This window comes from Typopeltis vanoorti, chromosome 10 (assembly GCF_054136105.1).
Source record: "Typopeltis vanoorti isolate ZY-2024b chromosome 10, IOZ_Tvanoo_1.0, whole genome shotgun sequence".
Taxonomy (NCBI): Eukaryota; Metazoa; Arthropoda; class Arachnida; order Uropygi; family Thelyphonidae; genus Typopeltis; species Typopeltis vanoorti.
The window spans coordinates 98,491,067-98,516,371 of NC_143558.1; the positions used below are offsets into that span (position 1 = coordinate 98,491,067).

Consider the following 25,305-nt stretch of genomic DNA (forward strand, 5'->3'; position numbering starts at 1 on the left):
CAATATTCTTCATGCAAAAATGCTTCTTTTCACTCTTATTCATCACTTCTTTGCACTTCTAGGGATGAATTGTTTTTCTATCAAGTAACCATTTGTTACTGTTTTAATATAATTAATTAATTTCATTAAAATGGTAGGAAAAAAGACAGGGAAGATCATGATCCGGGTAGATTAATGCAGATCAAATACAAGACCTGACAATACTGAAAACTTGTTATATAACTGATTAATTTGGAAGGAAACTGTTGATTCAGTGATAATGTAGAATTATGAAATAAAGTTAATTATGTAGCACAATCATTTCCTTCTCAACATAGTCTCTATTGAAGTCTACACATTTGGTCCAATAAGTTTCCAATTTTTTCATCCCATCTAAAAAGTAGGATATGTCAAATTGTGCAAAATAGTCATTGACAGCCTTGATGACATCATCATTCGAAGAAAATTATTTTCCCACCAAGCCAAATTTTTAAGTCTGGGAAGAAGAAGTCAAATAGGACCAAGTCTGGAGAATATGGTGGATGTGGAACCAATTGGAACCTCAATTTGTGCAATTTTGCCACTGTGACGCCCGATGTACGGGGCAGTGCACTGTCTTGATGAAAGAGCACTTTTCTGTGTGCCAATCTTAGCCTTTTCTTCAGTTCTTCTTTTAAATAGTCCAATAATGATGCATAATAGACTCCTGTTATTGTCTTACCCTTTTCCAAATAGTCTATCATGATAATTCCTTGTGAATCCCAAAAAACAGTGGCCATCATCATCTTTCCAGCTGACAAAGAGGTCTTCGCTTTTTTGGTGCTCTTTCACCAGGCATTGTCCACTGTTTTGACTGCTACTTGGACTCAGGTGTGTAGTGGTGGATCCAAGTTTCCTCCTGCGAATTGAGATTAAACATCGCCAAACACTACATTTGAAATATCTTTTTGCATGTGATTTTAATCGACAGTCAACAATCACGGCACCCATTGCGCACACAGCTTTTTCATGTGCAATGTTTCGTGCAGGATATTATACACCTGTTCCGTTGAGATGCCTACAATCTCATGCACTTTCACTCAGCGGTCTTCCATAACGATACCACTGATTTTGTCAATCATTTCCTTCATAGTGACCTCAGTTGGGCGTCCAAAGCATGCTTCATCTTTGATGGACTTACAACCATGTTTAAACTCATTTATCCAAATATAAATGGTCTTTAATGCCAGTGCAGAGTCCCCATGAACTGCATCTAATTCGGCTTTGATCTACGTGACTGTCTACTTCTTCAAATAAAAGTGTTTTATCACTGCACGAAACTCGTTTTTCTCCATTTTTATGAAAAATGCAAACATGGTCATTTTAAACGTTTGCCAAACAAGAACTACACGTTGCACGTGGCTAAAATTTTGCCAGGGTTCATGAAAAAGACGATACGTGCCGACAGTGGTATGAATGAACGAACTGTGTCACCATCTATTGGAAATTTACCAAACTTTTCAAACAACCCTAGAATAGATCATAAGAATTAAAACCTTTCTGTGCCAAATCATATGATGACTCAAAACTTAAACCAACATTGCCGGTCTGGTTGGCCAAGTGGTTAGCATATCTGCTCTCCAGCCAAAAGGCTGCAGGTTCGAATCCTGCCATAGGTATGGATGTTTGTGATTGTCTGTGAAAATACTACTAGTGGTAGTGGTCAGCGGTAGATGGCGTTGGTGTAGGCGATGAAGGTGGTGGTGGAGACGGAGAGTTGTAGAGTAGGTGCCTTCCCCCAATGAGTCTTTGGACTCCCTGGAGGTGTTATGTAAAAAAAAACCTCGTAGCTCTTGGTTGGTATATTGGTAATTCCATTCTATTATTCTCTCTGTCCATCTGTTATCAGATATTCATATCATATGTCCTAGCCAGAGCCATTCACTGCATTTTACTACTGATGCAATGACCATTACCTTTGCTTCCTTATCCAAGTTTTATTCTTTTTATCTGTTTATTCCCAAAGCTGCTTTTCCATGTTTTGTTGTGATGTTTTCAGTTTCTCTGTTTTTTAATCAGGCTCCAGGTTTCACTATCACAGATCATTGCTAGGAGTACAAATTGGTTATAGATCTTGCTCTTTAAGAGCAGTTTGGTATATTGCCTTTAAATATATAATGGCCTCTATAATTATTATTATTATATAGGCACCTCCATGGAGTCTAAAGACTCATCACGGGAGACTCAATTTATCCACACAATCTATCATACCCCTCCTTGAACCCAATAACAGAAAAAGTACTCACAACTGACTCTGGCAAACCCATTCTATTCATTTACTCTCCAAGCAAAAAATCTAGCCCTCACACCCCTACTAACCATGGCTGTATTCAACTTTCAGGGATGACCCCTTGTTCTGGTCCCTCTAACCAAGTGCTGAAACATTTCCCCTGCATCTATCCTATAAAATCCTTTAAGCAACTTAAATGTTTCTATCATATCCCTCTTTTTCTCCTATCAACCAATTTTGCAATCCAGACACCTTCAATCTATCCTCATAGGAAACATTCCAAAAGGCCACTCGCCATCTTGGTCACTCACATAAGAATCCTCTTCACTGCTTCCTCATCCCCAAGACACCTAGGGGTTCTTGAGCACAGTAATCCAGATGTGGGCATATCAAGGCATTATAAAGAGGAATTACAACATCTTTATCTCTACTTGTTAATGTGTTCTACAATAGCCAAGTAATCTTATGGGCTAATTTAGCAACTTTAGTAATATGTCCTCTAAATTTTAACTCTCTGTCTACTATCATACCTAAATCTCTAGCTTCGTCTATTTCCTGGAGTACAGTGCCATCAATGTGATACACAGCTTGTAATCTATTTATCCCAAAATGCATAACTTTACCTTTCTCGACATTAAACTGACACCTATTAAGCCAGTACTGACAGCCTATTTCAATCTTCCTGAGCTCTCCCCCATATCGTCTTAATTATTACTCTACCTAATTTTGCATCATCAGCAAACAACTGAATATTTCCTTTCAGGTTATTTCATATATCATTAATATACAAATTAAACAGCAATGGTCGCAGCTCTGAATCTTGTGGCACACCACTAGTCATCATCTGTTTTTGCCTTGATTCTGCCCCCTCCCGTATATCACATTTTGATATCGGTCCAGCAGCCACCCTCTTATCCACTTAACCAGTGTCATATTCATTCCCATTTGTTCTAATTTGTGTACGGTGTTCCATGTGGTATTCTGTCAAACGACTGCAAAATTCAGCAAATTCATAATCAAGTTTATGGTCATCTGTAATGACTCGTCCTAAGTATTTGTATGATACTTAGGACAAGTCATATAAGTATGATACTTATTTGTAAGTAACTGACTATTTCCTTTCAGGTTATTTCCTATATCATTAATGTACAACTTAAACAGCAATGGTCCCAGCACTGAATCTTGTGGCACACCACTAGTCATCACCTGTTTTTGCCTTGATTCTTCCCCCTCCCGTATACCACATTTTGATATCGATCCAGCAGCCACCCTCTTATCCACTTAACCAGTGTCATATCGATTCCCATTTGTTCTAATTTGTGTACGGTGTTCCATGTGGTATTCTGTCAAATGACTTTGTAAAATTTAGCAAATTCATAATCAAGTTTATGGTCATCTATAATGACTTATCCATATTTATTTGTAGGTCTATCTCCAAACTTACTTCATTTAATTCAAACAAATCATGTATTCTAATTCTTTTGGTGATGTTCCTGTTAGTATGATATCATCAGCAAGTAAACTGATTAAGTATTCTCTATCGATATTCAATCCTCTGTTTTCCCAGTAGGTTTTCTCATATTCAAGGGGTGTAGCAAATAATTTTGGTGAGATAAGAGTCTCCCTGTCTGATTCTTCTTTTTATTTTTATTTCTCTTTCTTTTCCATTGAAATCTTTTACTTAATATATAAATATAAATATCATCTATTCCTTTAATACATTTTAAAGCTTCTACCATTTTGCATAAGTCTACAGAATCAAAGGCTTTTTCATAATCTATGAAAATCAAAGAAACTGGTATATTATTTTCTTTTAATTTTCCATTACTTGATTTAAGGTTTGTAAATGATCTAAAGTTGAGAAGAATGTTTTGAAACCTGCCTGTTCTTTTGGATTCTGCCATCTATAATTTGGTAAAAGCTTATAAAGGACTGGAGAGAAAATTTATGTCTATGATATACAGGGTGTTCGGGATAAATTTGACAGTTTCGTAAGGAAAAAGAAAATCTTCTTTGTATCTATTAAATTTAATGAATTGACAAAAAAACATTACAGGCAGAGTTAATTACAATACTATCAACAAGATTTACTCAAAATAACCACCATTAGCATCGATCACAGCTTCAATTCTGCTTCGGAACCTCGAACAAGCTGATGCTACAGTCTCCCTGGGAAGGGCCGCAAAAACTGTTTTAATTTTATCCATTAACTGGGCTTTTGTATTACTGGAAGTGCGATTGGTGTCTTTTTCAACTGCGCCCCATACAAAATAATCCATGGGGTTAAGGTCTGGGGAGTTTGGAGGCCAAACATTTGGACTGGTGAAGTCGTAGAAATTTTCAGACAACCATTTGACTTTTCCCAGAGGTGTGGCAAGGGGCCGAATCCTGCTGCCATACATACGGCCTACCATTGGCTACCCTTGTTATCCAGGGCTTGACTACAGTTAGCAACTCCACGAACAAAGCCCGAATTCCAATGCCAGGGTTCTTTAACACCTGTTCCTGCAGATTTGCGAGGAATTCTGCTGTACGAACGCAATCAGATCGTCTGCTAGGGATCTTTCTTCTTGCTACATCCTCGTAGTCACCATTGCAAGTCTCTAGTTCATGCCTGATTGTTTTTACTGTATTCAGGGAGCATTGGGCAGCAGTCGTAATATCCTTATTTTGATGGCGGGCACGAATCATCATGATACAAGTTATTCTCTTCCATGATTCAGGTGGGTTCCAGCTATCCATCCTTTCTGACATCTTGTATATGAATGAAGAAGGGTCCAAACTTTTAAATGAAGAGAAGTGTGTGTTAATACATGTAACTTACGGAAAAATATAATTAATTATAAATATGTCAAATTTATCCCGAACACCCTGTATTATGTTGGTTTTATCACCTTTCTTATAAAAAGAAGAGTGATTTTCCAGTATTCCAACTTTTAGGGTTCTTAAACAATCTGCATAAAATTTTGTCCTATTCTTAAATCCTGTTCTTAAACAATCAGCATAAAATTCTGCTAGTTTTATATGCAAGAGATTTCCTCCATTTTTCAACATTTCTATTAGTATTTCATAAAGTCTAAGTGCTTTTGCATTTTTGCAAGTGCATGTTTTATTTCATCATCTCTGATTGCATAGTCATTGTGGTTTTCAATATCCTCTTTATTGTTGTTTATTACTTTCCCCATATTTGTATATAATTCTTGATAAAATTAACTTAAATCTCCAACATGTTCATTGTGTTTGTAATCACTATTCCATTTTCATCTTTTACAACTGTCATATAAAGATTATCTGCATTATCAAGAAGTTTTCATTATACTGTTGTCGTTTTTTTTGGCTATCATTATCATTTTGTATTGAAATGTCTTATATCTTCTCTCATCTTTTTCCTTACTGTTCTGCAAAGTTCAGTATATTCTATGTTTCTTACACCATGTGCATCTTTCACGGGTCTTCTTTTATTCTATTAGGTCATTAGTTTCCTTTTTTTGATTTGTCTATTTTCTGCTCTTTATGATTTGTGCAACAATATTTGCATGTTGTTGCAGAATTCAAATTGATAAAAAAATTAAATTTTGTGTGTGTGAGTGTGTATCCTATTTCATCTTTCTTTGCATGTTAGGCTCAGCTGCCAATCACAACTAAGAAACTTTTGAAGCCTAATTAATGCGCTGACCGAGAGCAGTTAATCCTCTTTGCATAGATATGAATGGGATATATTACGACTGATTTGACTGTCTTATGGGATGAAAAACCTGTCTGAGTTTCTGGGAGGAAAATGCTGTTTCCTCATACAAGACTGGCTAATTAACCTTAAGTTGAAAAGTCTTGGTGAAGGTTCTTTGCATCCCAGATGAGGTTTGGCTTATGTTTTTCTAAACAAAGGGAATTGTTAAAACTGACAGCTACACACAGCAGATTCCAGGTAATTGATCCACAGGTTAATCACAGCAGCCATTTTAATTAGGACAAGTCTGGAAGAACAAAAATAAAATGAGAATATAACAAGAATTTTCATCATTTATTTGGAACACAATACCATTTATTTGGTGCCCTCTACCAATAGTGTTAGAAAATTATGAAACATTGCTTCAAAAATTTAATGACATCTACAATCCTGGTGAAATAGGGCTATTTTATCATGCAACATTGGATGTTTCAAGGTGTTATAAACATTGTATACTGTTTGGATCTGTGAAAGCAACGGATCATGTAACAGCTTTATGCTGTTCAAATATGTCAGGACCTGATAAATGAAAGCTGTTAGTTAAAGCTGTCAATACTTTAAAGGATTAGAATAAAGAGTTTGCCAGTTCAGTACCATGAAAGCAAAAATGTGTGGATGACATCTGAATTTTTTAAGAATTCTCTTAAGAGTTGGGACATGGAATTGTAATGGAAATCAAGAAAAAATCTATGGGTTCTTGACAACTGATAAGAATGTCAGCACAAAAGTTAATCTTTTATAAGCAAGACAATTTATGGCCAATAGTTGAGGAATAAGTAACAAGATAATTCAAAACTGTTTTGCTGATGCTGGTTTTAAGCATTTAATCATGGATATGCCAGATACAGCCGATAATGAAGATAACGTCCCATTAGATGTGAACCACATTAGAAATTTTAATGAGTTTGCATTTACTGAAAATAGTTTTCAATATTATAATGAAAAATGAAGATTTTGAGGAGGAATTTGCAGCAAAACATCAGAGGGCATTAAAGAACAAAAATGTGATGAGGATGACAGTCATGAGGTTAAATGAGTGACTACCCAAGATGTTAGAAGACAATTTATTACTGGATTACAACTTTGTTTCATGCAAGGAGGAAATGCTATATCTGCACTAAATACTTGTAGTGATTTTGTTTAATTGCAGTCAATAAAAAAAATATAAAAAATTGCCAAGCCACACTTGATCAATTCCTAGAGCATCATTCACTGCTAAGAATTGCATGTATGCTTAATACATATTTAAATGAAATTTATTTTTTGCTTTTTGTAAAAAGCAAATATTTTACTTCAATTAAAGAGCCCAACCATTTAAGTTTATAAGTCAGTAATTTTGCTGCAACAAATGAAAAATTTGTGTTCTGTCTTACGTATATATAGCTTTTAAACTCATGACATGCAACTTCGTTTATTTGGGCAGCTGCTTAATTGGACCAAATTATGCTATTCCTGATGTGGCCCAATTAACTAGAATCCACTGTGTGTGTGTGTATGTGTGTGCATGGAGATATATATATACACATATATAATATGACTTTATGGTGAGGCCTCAGGCAACTGTTGAAAAATGGATATATGCATTAAACATTTCTTGGCAATAATGATTTGCATACTACGGTGGAACCTCGGTTGTCGAACAACTCTCATCTCAAACAAATCAGTTCCCGAACATGCAAACCAGCAACCACGTGCTCTGCGGGCTGAGATATATGGCAGAAGAGCATCAGTTATGGTGCAGCCTCAGCTCAGTGCAGACACCTGCTCAAATCTGCAGTGCATTTTCTTGATTTTTTTTTTTTTTTTGTGTGTTTGGTTATTTTTTTTAAAATTAACTTTTTTTTAAAAGTGACTTATTAAATAAGTCACCACAGGGCCAAAGAAGGATAGTGATAGCAGCAAAGTGAAAAGAAAGGTTAGAACCACAATAGAGTTGAAAAAAGAAATCGTATCCAAACACGAACATGACGTTCATGTCTTGGGTCTTGCTATGCAGTTCGGTATGGCAAAATCAACGATCTGTGCAATACTCAAAAATAAAGAGGTGATCAAGGGAGCTGATGTTGCAAAAGGAGCGAAAGTTTGTTCATACTAAACAAAGATCACAAACAATTGTAGAAGTGGAAAAATTGTTGCTGATTTGGATAAATGAGAAACAGTTAGTTGGTGATGGTGTTTCTGACTATAATTTATATAAAAGCAAGGCGATTAAATGATGACCTGTTAAAGAAAACTCCTGGTATGAGTGCCGATGCTGTTATGTTCAAAGCTAGTAGAGGGGGGTTCGAGAAATTTAAGAGAAGAAGTGGCATATATAGTGTCGTTAGGCATGGGGAGGCTGCGAGTTCAAACCAAGAAGCTGCTGAGAAATATGTGCAAGAATTAAGTGACTATGTAAAGGCTGAGGGTTTGTTTCGCAACAAGTGTTCAATTGTGATGAAACTGGCCTATTTTGAAAAAAATTGCCGAGGAAGACACACATCACTCAGGAGGGAAAAAACATTATTAGAACATAAGCCAATGGAGGACAGGCTGACTTTTTTGCTATGTGGAAATGCAAGTGTGGACTTCAAGGTCAAGCCATTGCTTCTGTACCACTCTTAGAATCTGACGGTGTTTAAGAAAAATAACGTGATGAAAACTAAACTGACTTTTATGTGGAGGGCTAATAGCAAGGCTTGGGTAACCAGGCAATTTTTTATTGAGTGGATCCATGAAGTCTTTGCCCTAAGTGTGAGAAAATACCTTCAAGAAAAAAATTTGTCAAAATGCCTTCTTGTGATGGACAATGCTTCTGCTCATTCTCCAGGCTTGGAAGACAAGTTAGTGGAGGAGTTTGATTTATCACAGTGAAGTTCCTGTCCCCTAACATGACTCCTCTAATCCAGCCCATGGAATCAGCAGGTCATTTCAAACTTTAAGAAACTCTACACCAAAGCACTGTTTCAAAGGTGTTTTGAAGTGACCTCTGAAGCAGAATTAACACTCAGAGAATTCTGGAATAATCCTCAGTTGCTTAAGCATCCTTGACAAAGCCTGATTGTAAGTGACTTACAGGCCCATGAACTCTGCCTGTAGGAAACTGTAGCTAGACTGTGTAGTAGACAAAGACATTGAGGGCTTCGAGGCTGAGTATGTTGCTGTTGTCGATGATATTGTGTCTCTGAACAAAACCATGGGCTTGGAAGTTGACAATGCTGACGTGGAGGAGTTAGTGGAGAACCACAGAAGAACTGGAACACCTTCAGAAAGAGCAGCAAAAGATGGTGGTGGAGGAAATGTCTTCAGAGACAGAGGAAGGAAGGGAGGATGTTCCTAGTTCTTTGATCAACAAAATGTGTGTGAAATGGGGTGAGATGCAAAGTTTTGTGGAAAGATATCACCCTGACAAAGCTGTAGCAAATCCCTATCATAAACATTTCAATGACAATGCCATGTCTCACTTCAGAAACATTTTAAAATGCAAGCAAAAACATATCATATGTTTTCATGGAAGGGGACTCCCCTTCTTCACCACCTTCCAATTACACCATCAACTCTCCTCCACACAGGTAAAGTGAAGTTAAATTTTCATCTATATTTTATCCATTTATTGTGTTTATTCTGTTTGTGTAAGCAATCATCTGGAGTTTGAGAACGTATTAATTCATTTTACATTAATTCTTATGGGAAATGGTTTCAGTTTTCAAACAAATCGGTTGCCAAACAGCCTTTAAGAACGAATTATGTTCGACAACCGAGGTTCCACTGTAGAAAGAGCCAAAGTAGAAAAAGCACTAAGCATAATATGCAGCCAGATTAAGCTTAGTGAAGCTCTGAAAGATAGGAATAATGAATTCCTGATATCTTCAATATACTTAATTTTTGTTCATCTCTGGTTGATCGATGATAACTTTTTTTTTTTTTTTTTTTTTTCTTAATATGATTCATCCAAGAAAGGGTTGTAAACCTATAATAGTTTTGTATCTTGATCCAGAAACCCTGCTCTAGAGACCAAATATGAAACTTGTTGAAGCCACTTCAGGCCTCCAATATATAGGGCAGTGGTCTCACATCAAACAATAAAATTCATCTCCCACATAAAGACAATTATACATCCATGTCTGTGGTGAGATCTGAACCTGCTGGTTGGAGAGTGAATATGCTAACCATCTGGCTAGCTAACCAGGCCAATACCTTATAAAATATATCCTCAAAAGTGAATAAAGTCTCCTGATCATGCATACATCAAGATTCACTGATTCATTTAGTTATTTTCTTTTGAACCTAATATTGGTTCAAATATTAGGTCCAGAAAAAAATAACTAAATGGATCAGAGAATCTTGATGTATGTATGGTCAGGAGACTTGGAAATTCAAATAACATGGCTGGGACTTTTATGTTCATCTCTTTGGATTGATGGTATGTCCTGTTTGTTTGTATTTCAGTCTCCCATTACAGGTAAACACCAAGGAGAGCAGGAAAAAGAGGAGTCTTCTGCAGAATTAATGTGGCCTCAAACAGAATGCATTTGCTTTACATACTTGGCTAGGTATGGCTAAACTATCCCAACTTTTGTTTTAAATGAACCATTTTAGTAGAAAAATTATTTGAAATGATACTAATAATGCTGCAATCACTGAAGAGACTTTGGTATTTCATTAGATCTCTTTTTAAATTTGCCAAATATTCAATTTAATTGGACCATTTTTAGCAGAAAAAATTGACAAAATTCAAAATAAAACATTATGTTATGAATAATAGCAGTTGAACTATCCTATATAGTCCATAGGCCAAAAATAACTCTAGGTTCAGCTGATGGTGATGATAAATTGATAAATGTATGACGACACTAGACGAGAATGTGTACTGTGAAATGTAACTTTCTGTTGATATTCTTTTAAGTTTTCATATTTTTCAAGTTCAATATCTTTGGTGCGGGTGTGTGTGAGGGGGGGGGGGGGGGATTGTTGCAATATTCTGTTTCTGAGAAAGCAAATAATCAGAGATTAGCATTATTTTGGAAACTGCATCAACATTGGAAGTAGGACATTCTCAAACATCTATACTACAGTGGGAACTGAACCCACAGGCTATAGAGATTTGAATCCTGTAATGATATGAATGTCATTAAATTACAGATAAATTTCCACTTGTTTCTATAAAGTTCTCCTGTTTCAAAAGAATCCCTATTTAAAATGTTGCAATGCCTTTGTCATCTTTCATTTTAAAGTCTCTATAAAATCAGATATCCATCTCATTTCTCAAAAAAATTACCCAAAGTGCCGGTCTGGTTGGCTGAGTGGTTAGCGTATCTACTCTCCAGCCATAAGGATGTGGGTAGGAATCCTGCCATGGGCATGGATGTTTGTGATTGTCTGTGAAAGTACTAGTGGTGGTGGATAGTATACATCATTGGTGTAGATCATATATGGGCAACCCCTGGCCCGAATCCAACCCTCTACTTCTTTTGATCCGGCCCTAAGCTATTTCAGCGAAGTTTGTCTGATTCATGGTGGGAGAAAACATGGTGTGTTCTACTAACTCACATTAAGCTGATGTCATAACACACTATGCTTTCTCCAACCAAGGTCTCTTTCTCACTTTGACTAGTGGTGTGTGTGAACGTGTTACAACGTGTCAGTTCGGTACTTGCGTTGGTGTTGTGCTTTGTTCAGTGCCTGCATTGATGTTATGTTCTGCTTGGTGCCTGCGTTGAGGTTGTATTCTGTTCAGTGCCTGCAGTGTAGAAGACAGTTTTGTTTGACAGTTTTGAATATCGCTTATAAATTTGGGACAATGTCAGGGGTTACTGCAAAAAAGAGAAAAGTAGATGCAGAGAATCGTCAATTTCAAGACAACTGGACGGAGGATTATTATTTTATTCTGAATAAAGGTTTTCCTGTATGTTTGCTGTGCAACGAATCCATATCCGTCAACAAAGAATACAACTTGAAGAGACACTTTACTTAGAGACATGCGGATCACCCAAAAATTGATGGACAAACATGAAAAGATGAAATACAGAAGTTGAAGAAGAACTTGGATACCGAGCAGCAAATGTTCAACAAGCAAAGAACACAGCACCACAGCATTATCAAAGCCAGCTTTGTGATAAGCGAAAAAATCGCTAAGTATTCTAAGTCATTTGGTGAAGGAGAATTTAGCAAAGAATGTCTGCTGGATGTTGCAAGTATAATATGTCCTGAAAAGAAAAAAGACTTCGAGAATATATTCATTTGTCGAGACGTACCGTTGTCCGATGGATAGAAACTATGGGTGATGATATCAAAAAAAGTTTAAAAGAGAAGATTGCTAGATTGGAAGCATTTTCAATTGCTTTGGATGACAGCCGATACAGCACAACTAGCAATATTTATTCAAGGAGTTGATGCGGATTTCAACATCATTGAAGAATTATTGGCGCTTCGGCCATTAAAAGGAACAACTACCGGTGAAGATATATTTGAAACAGTTAACACAGTCTTTGAGAGATTTGGGCTTAAATGGAGTTCACTATCTGGCACATGCACTGATGAAGCCCCTGCAATGGTTGGTGCACAGAAGGGATTTATTGGAATAGTTCATGAAAGAGCGATAGAACTACAGATCCATCTGGAAAATTTAACAAATTTTCACTGCATTATCCACCAACAAAATCTGTGTGCAAAATCGATTAAATTCACAAATGTTATGGAAGTTGTAGTAGCCAGTATTAACTTTATTAAGTCACGTGCACTTAATCACCGCCAATTTAAGGAGTATTTGGCAGACCTATTTTCGGATCATGAAGATGTGTCTTATTATTATGAAGTGAGGTGGTTGAGTAAAGGTAAAATGTTAAAATGATTTTATGATCTGAGACAAGACATTGAAGATTTTATGGGCATAAAAGGAAACACACTTAACCAAGTAAAAGATGATGAGTGGGTGTGTGATTTAGCATTCCTTGTAGATATCACCAGATACCTAAACAAACCGAATCTTAAATTGCAAAAACAAGGACAATTGGTTCATAAACTGCATGGACATGTCAAAGCTTTTGTTAATAAAATAAGATTGTTGGAAAGTCAGATAACAGCTAAAAATTATAATTTTCTTACTCTAGCAACTCATAAAAATATCCCTTATAATTGTTATGGAGATGAACTGAAGGCACTAATAGAGCAATTTGATTGAAGGTTTGCCGACTTCAAAAACAAAGACTCCACATTCGCTATATTTGCTTGTCCGATGGATGCTGATGTAAATAATGTGCCAGAAAACTTACAGATGGAACTTATTGAGCTTCAGGCAGATTTAGTGCTAAAATCACAATTTAACAACATTGCTTTGACAGATTTTTATAAATTTTATTTGGTGGAAGAAAAATATACAAATTTACGTGGCTTTTCAAGAAAAATTATTTGTCTTTTTGGCAGCACATATATTGTGTGAACAGTTTTTTTCGAGAATGAAATACAATAAATCAAAAATTCAGACAAGAATAACGGACGAAAACCTCAAAAATTCTATGCAATTATCCTTAAGTAATATTAACGTCAATATTGATAGTCTCGTAGTTGAAGTACAAGGCCAATCTTCACATTAAATTGTTATGTCGTTCATTATATTATAAAATTTATGTAGAGCTTTATACCAAAGCATTATATTATAAATAAATGAAATATGAAGTAGCAACTTGTTTTAATTCATTTAATATTAATTTATTTTATTTAATAATTTGGTCTGGCCCTTGACTTGGAGACAGAATGATAATTTGGCCTCCGAACAAGGAAAGGTTGCCCATGCCTGGTGTAGATGATGCAATTTGCTGTAGTTAGTGGATTGGGAAACAGAGAGCTATAGAGTAGGTGCCTTCCCTCGATGAGTCTTTGGACTACTTGGATGTGTGACATAATAATAATAATAAATGTTTAAAAAACCGACTGTGTCTGCAACCTGCGATATTTTCAACTACTAAACTAATTTTCATAAATCAGAACAAATGGACATAAGACATAAATAAAATGCATTATTCAATTAATTAGCTCTATGACCATTCAATTAACATCTACCAAGTGGTAGAAAATCCATTCAATCCACAAAACCAAGTACTGGTTCAAAATACAAGTACAAAAAATTTAAAGGCTAGGATATTATCCAACAACCAGACACGAACAAAATGTCTGGATGAATATATTCAGGATCTGGTCTCTGCCGTTCTGAACTCTACTAAGCATAAGACACCACTGAACTACGAGTTCCAGTGCAGATAATCGTTCAAACCAGAAATTATGTCTTGAGATAAAAACATAATTATGAAAACAGCACAAATCAAATTATTTTCCTAGTATTTCACTAGCATACTCAGATTCTAGATTTAAATGAATCTATACTTTAGATTTCCAAAAATTCTGGTTGGTTAAGACATTCCATTCTGGAGGGGGAAGGGGTACAACATTCTTGTTTTACCTCTGTAGAAGAAACTATTATTATCTAAACACTTTTTTCCCAGTAGGAGATTATATTTCTTTCATCTATAACACTTTCAAATTCTAAGTACTTGAATGATTTGTTCTTTTATAATTGAATCCCAATGTTACTACTAAATAATACTTATGTGCAGCTGATATATATGCTATGAAGATGGGTTCTAAAATGAGGACTGCAGCATAAATCCGCTAAAGCTTCTCATCTTAACTAGACTTTTTAATTAAAATATGATTATAATTAGAAAATTCTGTATCTGTTTTCCATTAACATTCTAAAATAGTAGTATTGTGGTATTATAATTTAAGAATGCTACTATAAAGTTGAAACTGTCATTCATTATCAAATAGCACTCACGTCAGTGATTCCTCCCATTGCCATTTTTGCTCCATTAAAACCCAGAAAACGATGCACAAGGTTCATTATGCCAAGAGAAAATCGAAACTCTAGATTCTCTTGAAAATCTGCACATAAGCTGTCACAATTCAAACGATACAATATTTCAAAGTTGTGGGTAGGAAGAACATTTAGCATTTGCTGGTGGTGTTCTTGTGGCAAAAGTGAAGAAATGCGATCTGCAATAAATTAAACATTTCATTAATTTTGAAGAAAAAATAAAAATTAAATTTTAAAACATGCTGAGTTCAACTTAATTAACCTAACACAGTAACAAAATCCAATTTTAGTATTTATAATTCTGTCAACTATATTATGGTGTAGGTTTACTGGACTATTTACAGCACTAGGAAAGGATTAAAAACTAATTTTGATGTTTTCAATATTTTGTCTCAGTCACTGAGACATTGTTAGGGATTAAAAATAACTCTTGTAACATACACAAAGACAACACAATGCTAAATGAAACACGTAGGTGACTAAATTCCTATCTAGGTGGTGTGCCCTCTATGGGTGTGTCGTGTTGTAAGAGGTTGAAAAGTGGGACCTCTGACGATTGTTTCTCAAATTTTGGGAAGTTTTAGGCATCCATATTTATTTAAATTCAGTTGATTTCTGAGTGCCACCACAGATTCTAAAAACACTCTTTCCTTTTTGAATTTACTATGGTGGCTTTCTTCCAGGAGATCCTGTGGGTTGTATATAATACATAGTCTGCAAGGTCAGATTGATCATAGTCATGATTGCAGATGAAGGATTTATGTTCTAAATGGATGGTCGCTGATCTGCCTGTCTGTCCAAAGTAAGCCAGCTTGTAAGAACAGGGTACTTTATATACTCCAGGCACAGAGAGAGGAGCAAGTTGATTGTTGGTAGAATAGATGAGGGAAACAAGTTTCCAGTGGAACATCAAAGCTGTGAAGAGGTTGTACTTTTTTTTAAGGAACCTGGCTATTTTTTCTGATGTGCAACGGATGTAGGGATTTTGATGGTATTTCTGAAATTCTTCTCAGCTAAGGAATGGCAGAGGAATTTATTATTATTATTTTTTAAATTCAGTAATCACTGTAGCCATTGGAAAGGAAGGTGTTGAGAGGGGTGGTGGAGAAAAAGTTTGTGAATGTATCTGTCTGTGTGAGTGTCTTTTCTATATACAGTGAAGGAAAGGAGACATGTAATAAATTACATCTTTATACAGATCTACAATATGGAGCATTTGGTTAGAAAAAAGTCTGAAGTTATTCAGCAATAATATGGAATGTATCTGAAAGAACTAAGATGAGAGTATTTAATATTTAAACAACATTAAAGACTGGCATTGCAGTAAATGAGGTTAGTCTGAAAAGAAGAATATGTAAGAAAAGACAAGGAGGCCATGAAGATCAAAGTTTAGCTGATCTTCTGGTGGGTAAGTAGGCAGTAAGTATTTGATCATTTCTTATATTTTCTTTACATTCCCCCCCCCCCCCAGCTTCAGTGGAATTAGAGAGAGGGAGTCAGAATGCTTATGAATTTGGAGAACAATTAAGAGAGTAAATCCATTACATACCGTAAAAAGCATTCAACAAAAATTTGAGTTGAATATTACCCTTGAACATACATTCATTATTTAAATTAAAGATGCCAAGACTTATATTCTTGGTTAAATAACAAACTCTTAAAATTCTTTATCCAAGTGTAAGCAAACAAATTTTGCACCTGAAGTATTTTCGGGACTGGGCAACTCGTATATAGAAACTAATGACTTCACATCACTTGCCTTAGTATCCCATGATGCAAAGCACATCTCCTTATGGACATGTATAATACTATGTATTATGGGCTGAAACTGATTCTGGTCACTACCCAGATCGGTTTCAACCTTTATTGAGGTCTAATCAGTGGGAGAGGTGATACAAGGTTGAAGTAATGCAGAAGTCATATTTCCATATACGAGTAGTCGAAATGTGTCACACCTTATTATTAAAATACTCTGGATTAGAGTATTTACACTTTACACTTGAATAAAGGATTAAACCAAGAATATAATTTCTTGGCATCTTTAATTTATAGCATAACCAAGTGGAAAAACTTCCAATATATTCATGATCGATGTTCAAACCTCAAGTTCTAGATTTGGCAATGGATGAGGAACAACTTAGGTGATAAGTTGAGAAATTGGTAGAAAGGAATGTTTTAGTGCTATAAGTTTACTAAGGCTATCAATATGTGTTATCAACAAACTTTGAAAATTTAGGGATCATGTTATTTCTGAACATCATGTTCATTACGTGAAGTATATAGCTCCAAAGATGATGACATTTACTGTCATAATCATAATGCATCTCAGGAAGCATTCATGCCACATTTTGAGATGGCAGATAAGATCAGACAGTGACTGACCAATAATGTTTGTTTGGTAAAGCTGCCAAGAAATTATATTCTTAGTTTAATCCTTTCTCCAAGTGTAAGCAAACAAAGTTTGCACACTTGAAGTATCTTCAGGACTGGGCAATTCATATATAGAGGCTAATGACTTCTCATTACTTCCCTTAGTAACCCATAATACAAAGCACACATCCTTTCAGACATGTATAATGCTATGCATTATGGGAAGGATCACTACCTAGACTGGTTTCAACCTTTATTAAGGTCTCATGAGTGGGAGCCTGACCCTGAAGTGATGCAGAAGTCATATTTCCACACACAAGTAGACAAAAGGTATCACACTTTATTATTAAAATACCCTGTATTAGAGTCAGATGTTGAAAGTTTTTCACTTGGTTACATTACACTATAAATTAAAGTTGCTAAGAAATTATATTATTGGTTTAATCCTTTATTATTATTATTATTATTATTACATGACATCTCCAAGGAGTCCAAAGACTCATTGAGAGAGAGGTCTCTTACTCTACAACTCTCCATCAACTACAGAGAACCGCATCATTACACCAATGCCATCTACTGCCCACCACTAGTATCTTCACAGACAATCACAAACATCCATGCCCTCGAACCATAGCCTTTTGGCCGGAGAGCAGATACGCTAACCACTCAGCCAACCAAGCCAGCTATCCAAGTGTAAGTAAACAAAGTTAGTGCCTGAAGTATCTTCAGGACTGGGCAACTCGTATATAGAGACTAATGACTTTTCATCACTTGCTTAGTGTTGAACTTTAAGCAGCAATCTCTCATCCAGATTATTTTAATAATAAGGTGTGACACCTTTTGGCTATTTCAGGACACTTCAGGGTTTGGCTCCCACTGATGAGACCTCAATAAAGGTTGAAACCAGTCTGGGTAGTGACACTTCCCATAATGCATATGAGTTGTCCATTCCAGAAGATACTTCAGGTGCAAACTTTGCTTGCTTACACTTGGATAAAGAATTACACCAAGAATATAATTTCTTGGCAACTTGAATTTATAGTATAACCAAGTGAAAAACTTTCAACATGTTTATTTGGGTTTGGAAAACTACAGCCTGAAAACTAGACCAGATTAGATAATTCACTTTCAACTGAAAAGTCCTGATAAAGGTTTTTCACATCCTAAATGAGATCTGAACCCAGGAGAGCATTGTTGACCGACTGAACTATGGATACTCCTCATTTATTTATTTTGTACTCAAATTTTAAAAGCACCATTTTATTTTAATTTTTCATAACATTTTTTGTCTTTTTTAAATTTTTATGTTATTATTATATTAGTTTTCTTTTATTTCCAAAGTCTTTCTAACTTGTTTCTTATCATCTTATTAAATTATTAGCCATTTTAAATGAAGCATGTGCCAACTAATCAACTTCAGACTTGTTTAAAACTCAACACTGGATAAATGAGAGGAGATCTCGAAGTAGTCTTTCAAGAAATGCAGAGAACCCACCAGACCTTCTTGTAGTGTATCCTATTAGGTATCTACCTGAATACTCAACAAAAGATGGCAGGCTGGCAAATTGTATTTTTCTTGGCTTAAGCCACAATGCAAAATAATGATAGTACAGCATTCAGAATTCTACATGGGGGGGGAGAGGAAGATAGTGCAAGTGGTGAATTTTGGTGGCAAAAGATAAATTCTCTTTGGAAGTATTTAGTGACAATTAAATCATTCTTTTTGCATCCTTATATTTATGAGTGTTTCTGTGGCTAACTGTAAAGATAGTGTGCTTAATTTTCTGATTTTTAAAGGTTTAATATGTTTTCTTGTACACTGTGGCACTGATATACAAAACAATGGCAGGCAATAAGATGTGTGATTAGTCATTGCAGCATGTGCAAATATAATGAATGGAGAACGAAACCGGAGACTGACTTTGCCGAAAGAGTTTCATGATTGAATGTCACAAGTGTGAAGAGAGTTGGAAGAGTGATAGCAGTGAGATGAAAGATGAAACATGCGATGAGGCAATTGGTATGAGCGAGTGCATGAATGATGTGGTGGAAAATGAAGAGAATGATGAGATGATAATGGAAAAAATAGTGCACTAAGTGGAATTTTTCAAAGAACAAAATGTGAGATTGAGTTGTTGGAAAAACACATGGTTTCTCCTACCACTTTGTATGGTGATTCATTGATATGAAGAGTTCTTAAAGAAAATGTGAAGAAATCATGTTTTCCTGGAGCTAAAATAAAGATGTCAGTGATGATGTAAGGATGCAGAGAGAATTAAGATGTTTATTTTGGCTGGTACAAATAATTTAGCAGGTGACGTGTGGTATGCAAGAAGGCATGAAAAACTGCTAGTGAATGCGAAAAAGAAGAGTGAGAAAGTAAACGTTTCTAGTCTGTTGCCATGGTATGATTAGAAGCGAAGCAAGCTGAGACAGAGAGCTATGATCACAAATGAGTCAGCACACAGATTATGCAGGAGGAATGGTGTGAAATTTATGAAGAGAGCTTGATGGAAGGAAGGATTTATATGAGATGGATGGCTTGCATCTAAATGGATTTGGTGTCAGGGGTTTTGAGAAAGTGTTGTTCATGAAAATTCAGAAGTACAAAGTCAGAGAAACTGGAATGTTTGGGGGAGAAAGGGGGATGCAAATGAGTGTAGGTCTAGGCAACCTAGAGGTTAGTAAGTGGGAAAGAGATCACATTATGTGAAATGTAGCACCCCAGGTTCTTAACTTCTGTGGGCTAAGTAAGACAAGGTGTAAGGAAGGTTATGGGATGAAGGAGGTATTGTAGTTTATGCATACTAATGTTAGAAGTATCAAAATAAGGTTGAGGAGTTTTTGGCATTGGTTAGCACAACTTGGCTAAAAGTTATTGACATTACCGAGATGTGGTTGACCAAGGATGATACGGTCATAGGAGTAGAATGCAAAGGATAGTCTTCAGAGAAGACAGAAGGAATAGGATTGGGGGACAGTTTTGCTAATGATAACAGAGGAATTAAAGCCAAAAATAGAGTAGAAAAGTATTGGAAGACAGGTATTTAGAGGACAGTTCATTTGAGGCTATCTGGTGTGAGATGGAGGGCTAAACATGTAAATTATTATTATTATTTACCCCAAGACCTCATCGAGTCAAAGACTCATCTGGGAGGCCCTTTTATCACACACACAGCTCATCATACCATGCCTTGAACACATTCAAACTCCTTGCAGACACCACTCTCTCAGGCAAGGCATTCCAATCATTTACAACTCTGCACGAAAGAAACCTGCCTTTCACTCCCCTACTCACAGCCTCTTTATACAGTTTCCAGGGATGACCTCTGGTTCTCCCCTGATCTCCCACTATTTTCTGTAGAACTTCTCCAGCATTGATCCTATAACAACCCCTTATCAATTTGTAGGTCTCTATCATATCTCCCCATCTTCCTCCTGTCCACCAGACTCTGCATATTACATCTTCTCAATCTTTCTTCATACTCGACATTCCAGAGAGATCAGCAACTACCTTAGTCAATCGCCTTTGGACCCTTTCCAACATCTCTTCATCCTTCTGAAAACCCGGTGACCAAATCTGGGTGCAACAGTCCATGTGTGGCCTAATCAAAGCCTTATACAATGGAACAAGAATCTCCCTACTTCTACACGTCAGTGTCCTCCACATCATTCCCAGAAGCCTTTTTGTTGTCTTCACAATTTTGGTTGTGTCCCCCAAATTTTAGATCCTTATCCACTATCACCCCCCCCCCCAGATCTCTTATTTCTTCCACCTCCAACAATATATCCTCACCAAGCATAAATTCTGCATCCTATCTTTGTTTTCCAAATTTTAAAACCTTACATTTTGCAACATTGAACTCGCATCCCAATTTCAGTGCCCAATCATTCAATTTATTCAAGTCTTCTTGTAAGGCCACAACATCTTCACTACTCTTCATGGTTCATCCCAACTTTGCATCAACTGCAAACAACTGAATATCTCCATCCAAATTTTCACCTATATCATTAATATACAAGTTAAACAGTAATGGCCCTAAAACAGACCCCTGAGTCACTCCACTAGTGAGTTTCCTTTTCCTGGATATTGCTCCCCCATACACAACTTGTTAATACCTATCAGATAGCCAGTCTCCAATCCACTAATCTAATATCCAACCCCATCTGCTCTAGTTTGACTATCAATTTATCATGAGGTACTCTATCAAAAGCCTTTGCGAAATCTAAGTATATTACTGTGTATCCTTCTCCTCTGCCCTAGGAAGCAGTCACTTTATTGTAATAAGTAGATTACTAAAACATGACCTCCCTTTAGCAAATCCATGCTAAAGGGAGGTCATGTTTTGTCCATCAAAGATTATACCATTGTTGTCAACCCAACTCTGGATCCTAGTTCTCACAAGCTTCTCCAACAACTTAACCACAACACCTGACACACAGATAGGCCTATAGTTTGATGCTTGAGTTCGATCACCTCCTTTATGAAGTGGCGCAATCTTGCCCTCCTTCCACTCCTTAGGAACTTGACCGAGTGCAAGACTCATATTAAAAAAAATGTCAAGGCAGGTGTCAACTCCCCTGGCACAGTCTTTCAGAATACGTGGTGATATATTATCAAGTCCCACAGCCTTATTAACATCTAGTTTACTCAACTCCCCATACACCCTTTGCTCACTTACAGTCAGTCTCTCCTCCCCATCATCTACTGCTCTCAATCTCTCCATGAAGTCACATTCACAAGATTGAAAGACCTTTATGAACTGCTCATTAAGTATCTCCACCACACATTCTGCAACAGATGTCTTTATACCATTTTCTCCTATCAATGTCATCCTTCCATAATCATTCTTTCAACCCATAATCATTCTTCCAACCATTCATCTTTTGCTGGCTACATATCGAAAGAACTCCTTAGGATTCTTTTTGGCTTCATTAGCTAACTGCTGTTCATATACCTCTCTTTAGTTACCCTCACCAACCAAGTCACCCTCCTTGTCTGGTCTTTGTAGACCTCATGGAATTGGTTATTTCTACTTCTCTTATGGTGCCTCCACAATGCCCTCTTTCTCTGTATCGCATGCTTCATCTCTTTATTCATCCATCTCACACCTACCTTATTTAGCCTTCTCACCCTTGGAATACACTTAGACATTGCATCTACTAGATAGTTTTTGAAAATTCCCCAAGGTGCACTGATCTCTTTTCCAGCTAACTCCTCACCTAACATCTCTACATCTGCAAGCTGTCTCCTGAGCTCTTCATAATCACCCCCCCCCCCCTTGTAGCTCCACATATACCCTTTTCTCACAGAGGTCCTCACACTACTGGCAACCACCCAGGTAATCACCTCATGGTCACTCTCACCCAATTGGTGGATGATTTTACACCTCATTTATAATTACATCCTCCAATGAGATGACCAAATTCAAGGCCCTCAATCCTCGCGTGCCCTCTGTTACATACTGTCTGAGGTAGTTATCCCTCAAAAACTCATTTTCTTTACTTCCAGTTGCTATCTCATCATTCCAGTCTATATTGCCATAATTAAAATCGCCCATAATGATCACCCTTTTCTTATTTGCTTAGCTAATTTGATTATACATTTCATTATCACACCTTCCACATTACCTGGTCTATAACATTATCCAACATCCAACCAAGTATTTGATTTCATTCACCTCTATCTCACACCATACTGTCTCAAAACCACTGGCACTATTTCCCTATTGCATCTCTACTTTGTATGGACATAACTCTTTCTCTATCATCAATAGCACTCCCCTCCCTTTTTACCCCTTCTATCCTCAAAACACATCACACCCTTCCATCTCTATTCCTGTCAGGATGTCGTCCTCTTCCAACCATGTCTCACTTATTCCGACAATCTTTGGGTGAACAGACACAATTAATGCAATAATTTCATTTGCCTTGTTTCTTATACTTCTAGGATTTGTATACAAACACAACAGCTCATTTCTGGATCTACAGCTAGTTCCACTGATACCACTCACTCGATGTGATCGCTCCATGCTCGACTGAGGCCATTTCCCTTTCTGCTTATTCATTTTAAAACCCTTTTCAATTCCAACTGTTTCCTCTTGATCCCAGGTTATCCCATTCCTTTCCTGTCCTACACATGTTCTCACCTCCTCTTGGAGCATCCACCTTGGTTGCTGCTATAATGCAGCAGGTGCAAATTAGACTCACAAAGTAGCATGATGAGTACAAGTAAAGTAATTATTATCGGGGGATTTCAAATATGGGGACATGGATTAGGAGGAATGGTCACAAGAAGGGAAAGAAATGGAATTTATATACCTACTTAGAGATAATTACTTAAAGCAGCAAAGCAGCATGTATTGGAAGGAAAACGAGGTTTGAAAGTGATGGATGTGATTATAATGTCAGAAAATTTAACAGTAACTAATCTACGAGGGAGGTCTGAAAAGTTCTCGGCCTAACAATGAAAAAACAAATTTATAATTTCAAAATTATTTTTATTTTTCAACATAATCTCCCTTAAGACTAATACATTTATTCTGGCGATGCTCCAGTGCCATTATCCTGTCCCTACAGTGGCTCTCAGTAAGATCTGCAAAATACCCCTCTACAGCTGCAATCTCCTCTTGATTCAAAGAAAAAGGCTGACCAGCGAGGAAGAGTTTTAGTTTTGTAGAGAGATAGAAGTCAGAGGGAGCCAAATCTGGGGAACAGGGTAGATGTTCCAACAAGTCATAGTGCAGATCCCTTAATTTTCCCATTGCCAAAACACCTTTGTAGGTAGGTGCATTGTCCTGAGGAAAGATGATTTTTTCCCCTTCTGCAAATCGGATCTTTTCTCATGAATTTTTTCATCTAGTCTGGTTAAAATATCGGAATAATATTTCCTAGTTATTGTTTTGAATTATTGTAAAGAGATAGAAGTCAGAGGGAGCCAAATCTGGGGAACAGGGTAGATGTTCCAACAATTCATAGTGCAGATCCCTTAATTTTCCCATTGCCAAAACACCTTTGTAGGTAGGTGCATTGTCCTGAGGAAAGATGATTTTTTCCCCTTCTGCAAATCGGATCTTTTCTCATGAATTTTTTCATCTAGTCTGGTTAAAATACCGGAATAATATTTCCTAGTTATTGTTTTATCCTTTTCAAGATAATTAATAAACAAAATGCCTTTAGCATCCCAAAACACCGACCTCATGACCTTTCCTGCTGATGGAAACAACTTTATCTTCTTTGGCATTGAACAACTGGCTTCTGTCCACTGTTTTAACTGCTGTTTGGATTCTAGTGTGTAATGGTGAATCCAAGTCTCATCCATAGTGATAAATTGATGCACAAAATCAGTTTTATTCTTGTTAAAATGCTACAAGCATTCAGAGATTTTCATCTGACATTTTTGATCTACTGTGCGCAAGCGCAGCATCCATCTTGAGCAAAGCTTTTTCATTTGCAATTCTTCGTGCAAAATATATCCTACACATTCTTTTGAAATGCCTATAGTCTCAGCAATTTCATGCACTTTGACTCGCCACTCATCCAATACCATATTGTGCACTGGATCAATGATTTCTGGTTTTGTTACACTTTTTGGACGTACTTCACATGGATCATTTTCAAGGCTGGTATGGCCATGTTTAAACTCGGCAGTCTATTTCTTAATTAATAAAAATGAAGGAGAAGAGTACCCATAAACTTTTATAAACTTCAAATGAATTTCTTTTGGCGTTAAACCTTCTTTTACAAAGAATTTTATAACTGCACAATACTCAGTTTTATCCATTTCAAGGGAATACAGATAACACTTTTGCTTCAGACAACTGTATAAAACAAACTACTTGATAGAATTACTTACAATTTCACATGGATGCTTATGACAGATGTACCAACTTAAAAAAAAAAAAAAAATCTTGCCGATAGTGTTGCCATGTATGGTTGAAGCCGAGAACTTTTCAGACCATCCTCGTAGTTGTGCTGCCTCCACTTGAAGAAAGTGATCATGCAGTCTTAATCTGGGAGATTGCTAGACTTTCAGAATTTTCTATTGAGAAGGGATATATATGAAATTACAAAGCAAGTGATTATGACAAGTTGAGGAGTCAGTTTTCAGCA

At 36.5% G+C, this 25,305-nt stretch overlaps 1 protein-coding gene across 1 annotated transcript in view; it reads right to left on the bottom strand.

Annotated features, from left to right (window-relative positions):
• Window positions 1-25,305, bottom strand: part of Marf (Mitochondrial assembly regulatory factor) — a 373,692-nt gene that overhangs the window by 46,673 nt on the left and 301,714 nt on the right. The window contains exon 13 of the mRNA XM_090399591.1: window positions 14,785-15,002. Within this exon, the coding sequence (XP_090255717.1) occupies window positions 14,785-15,002 (218 nt within the window). The remainder of the gene's footprint in view (window positions 1-14,784; window positions 15,003-25,305) is intronic.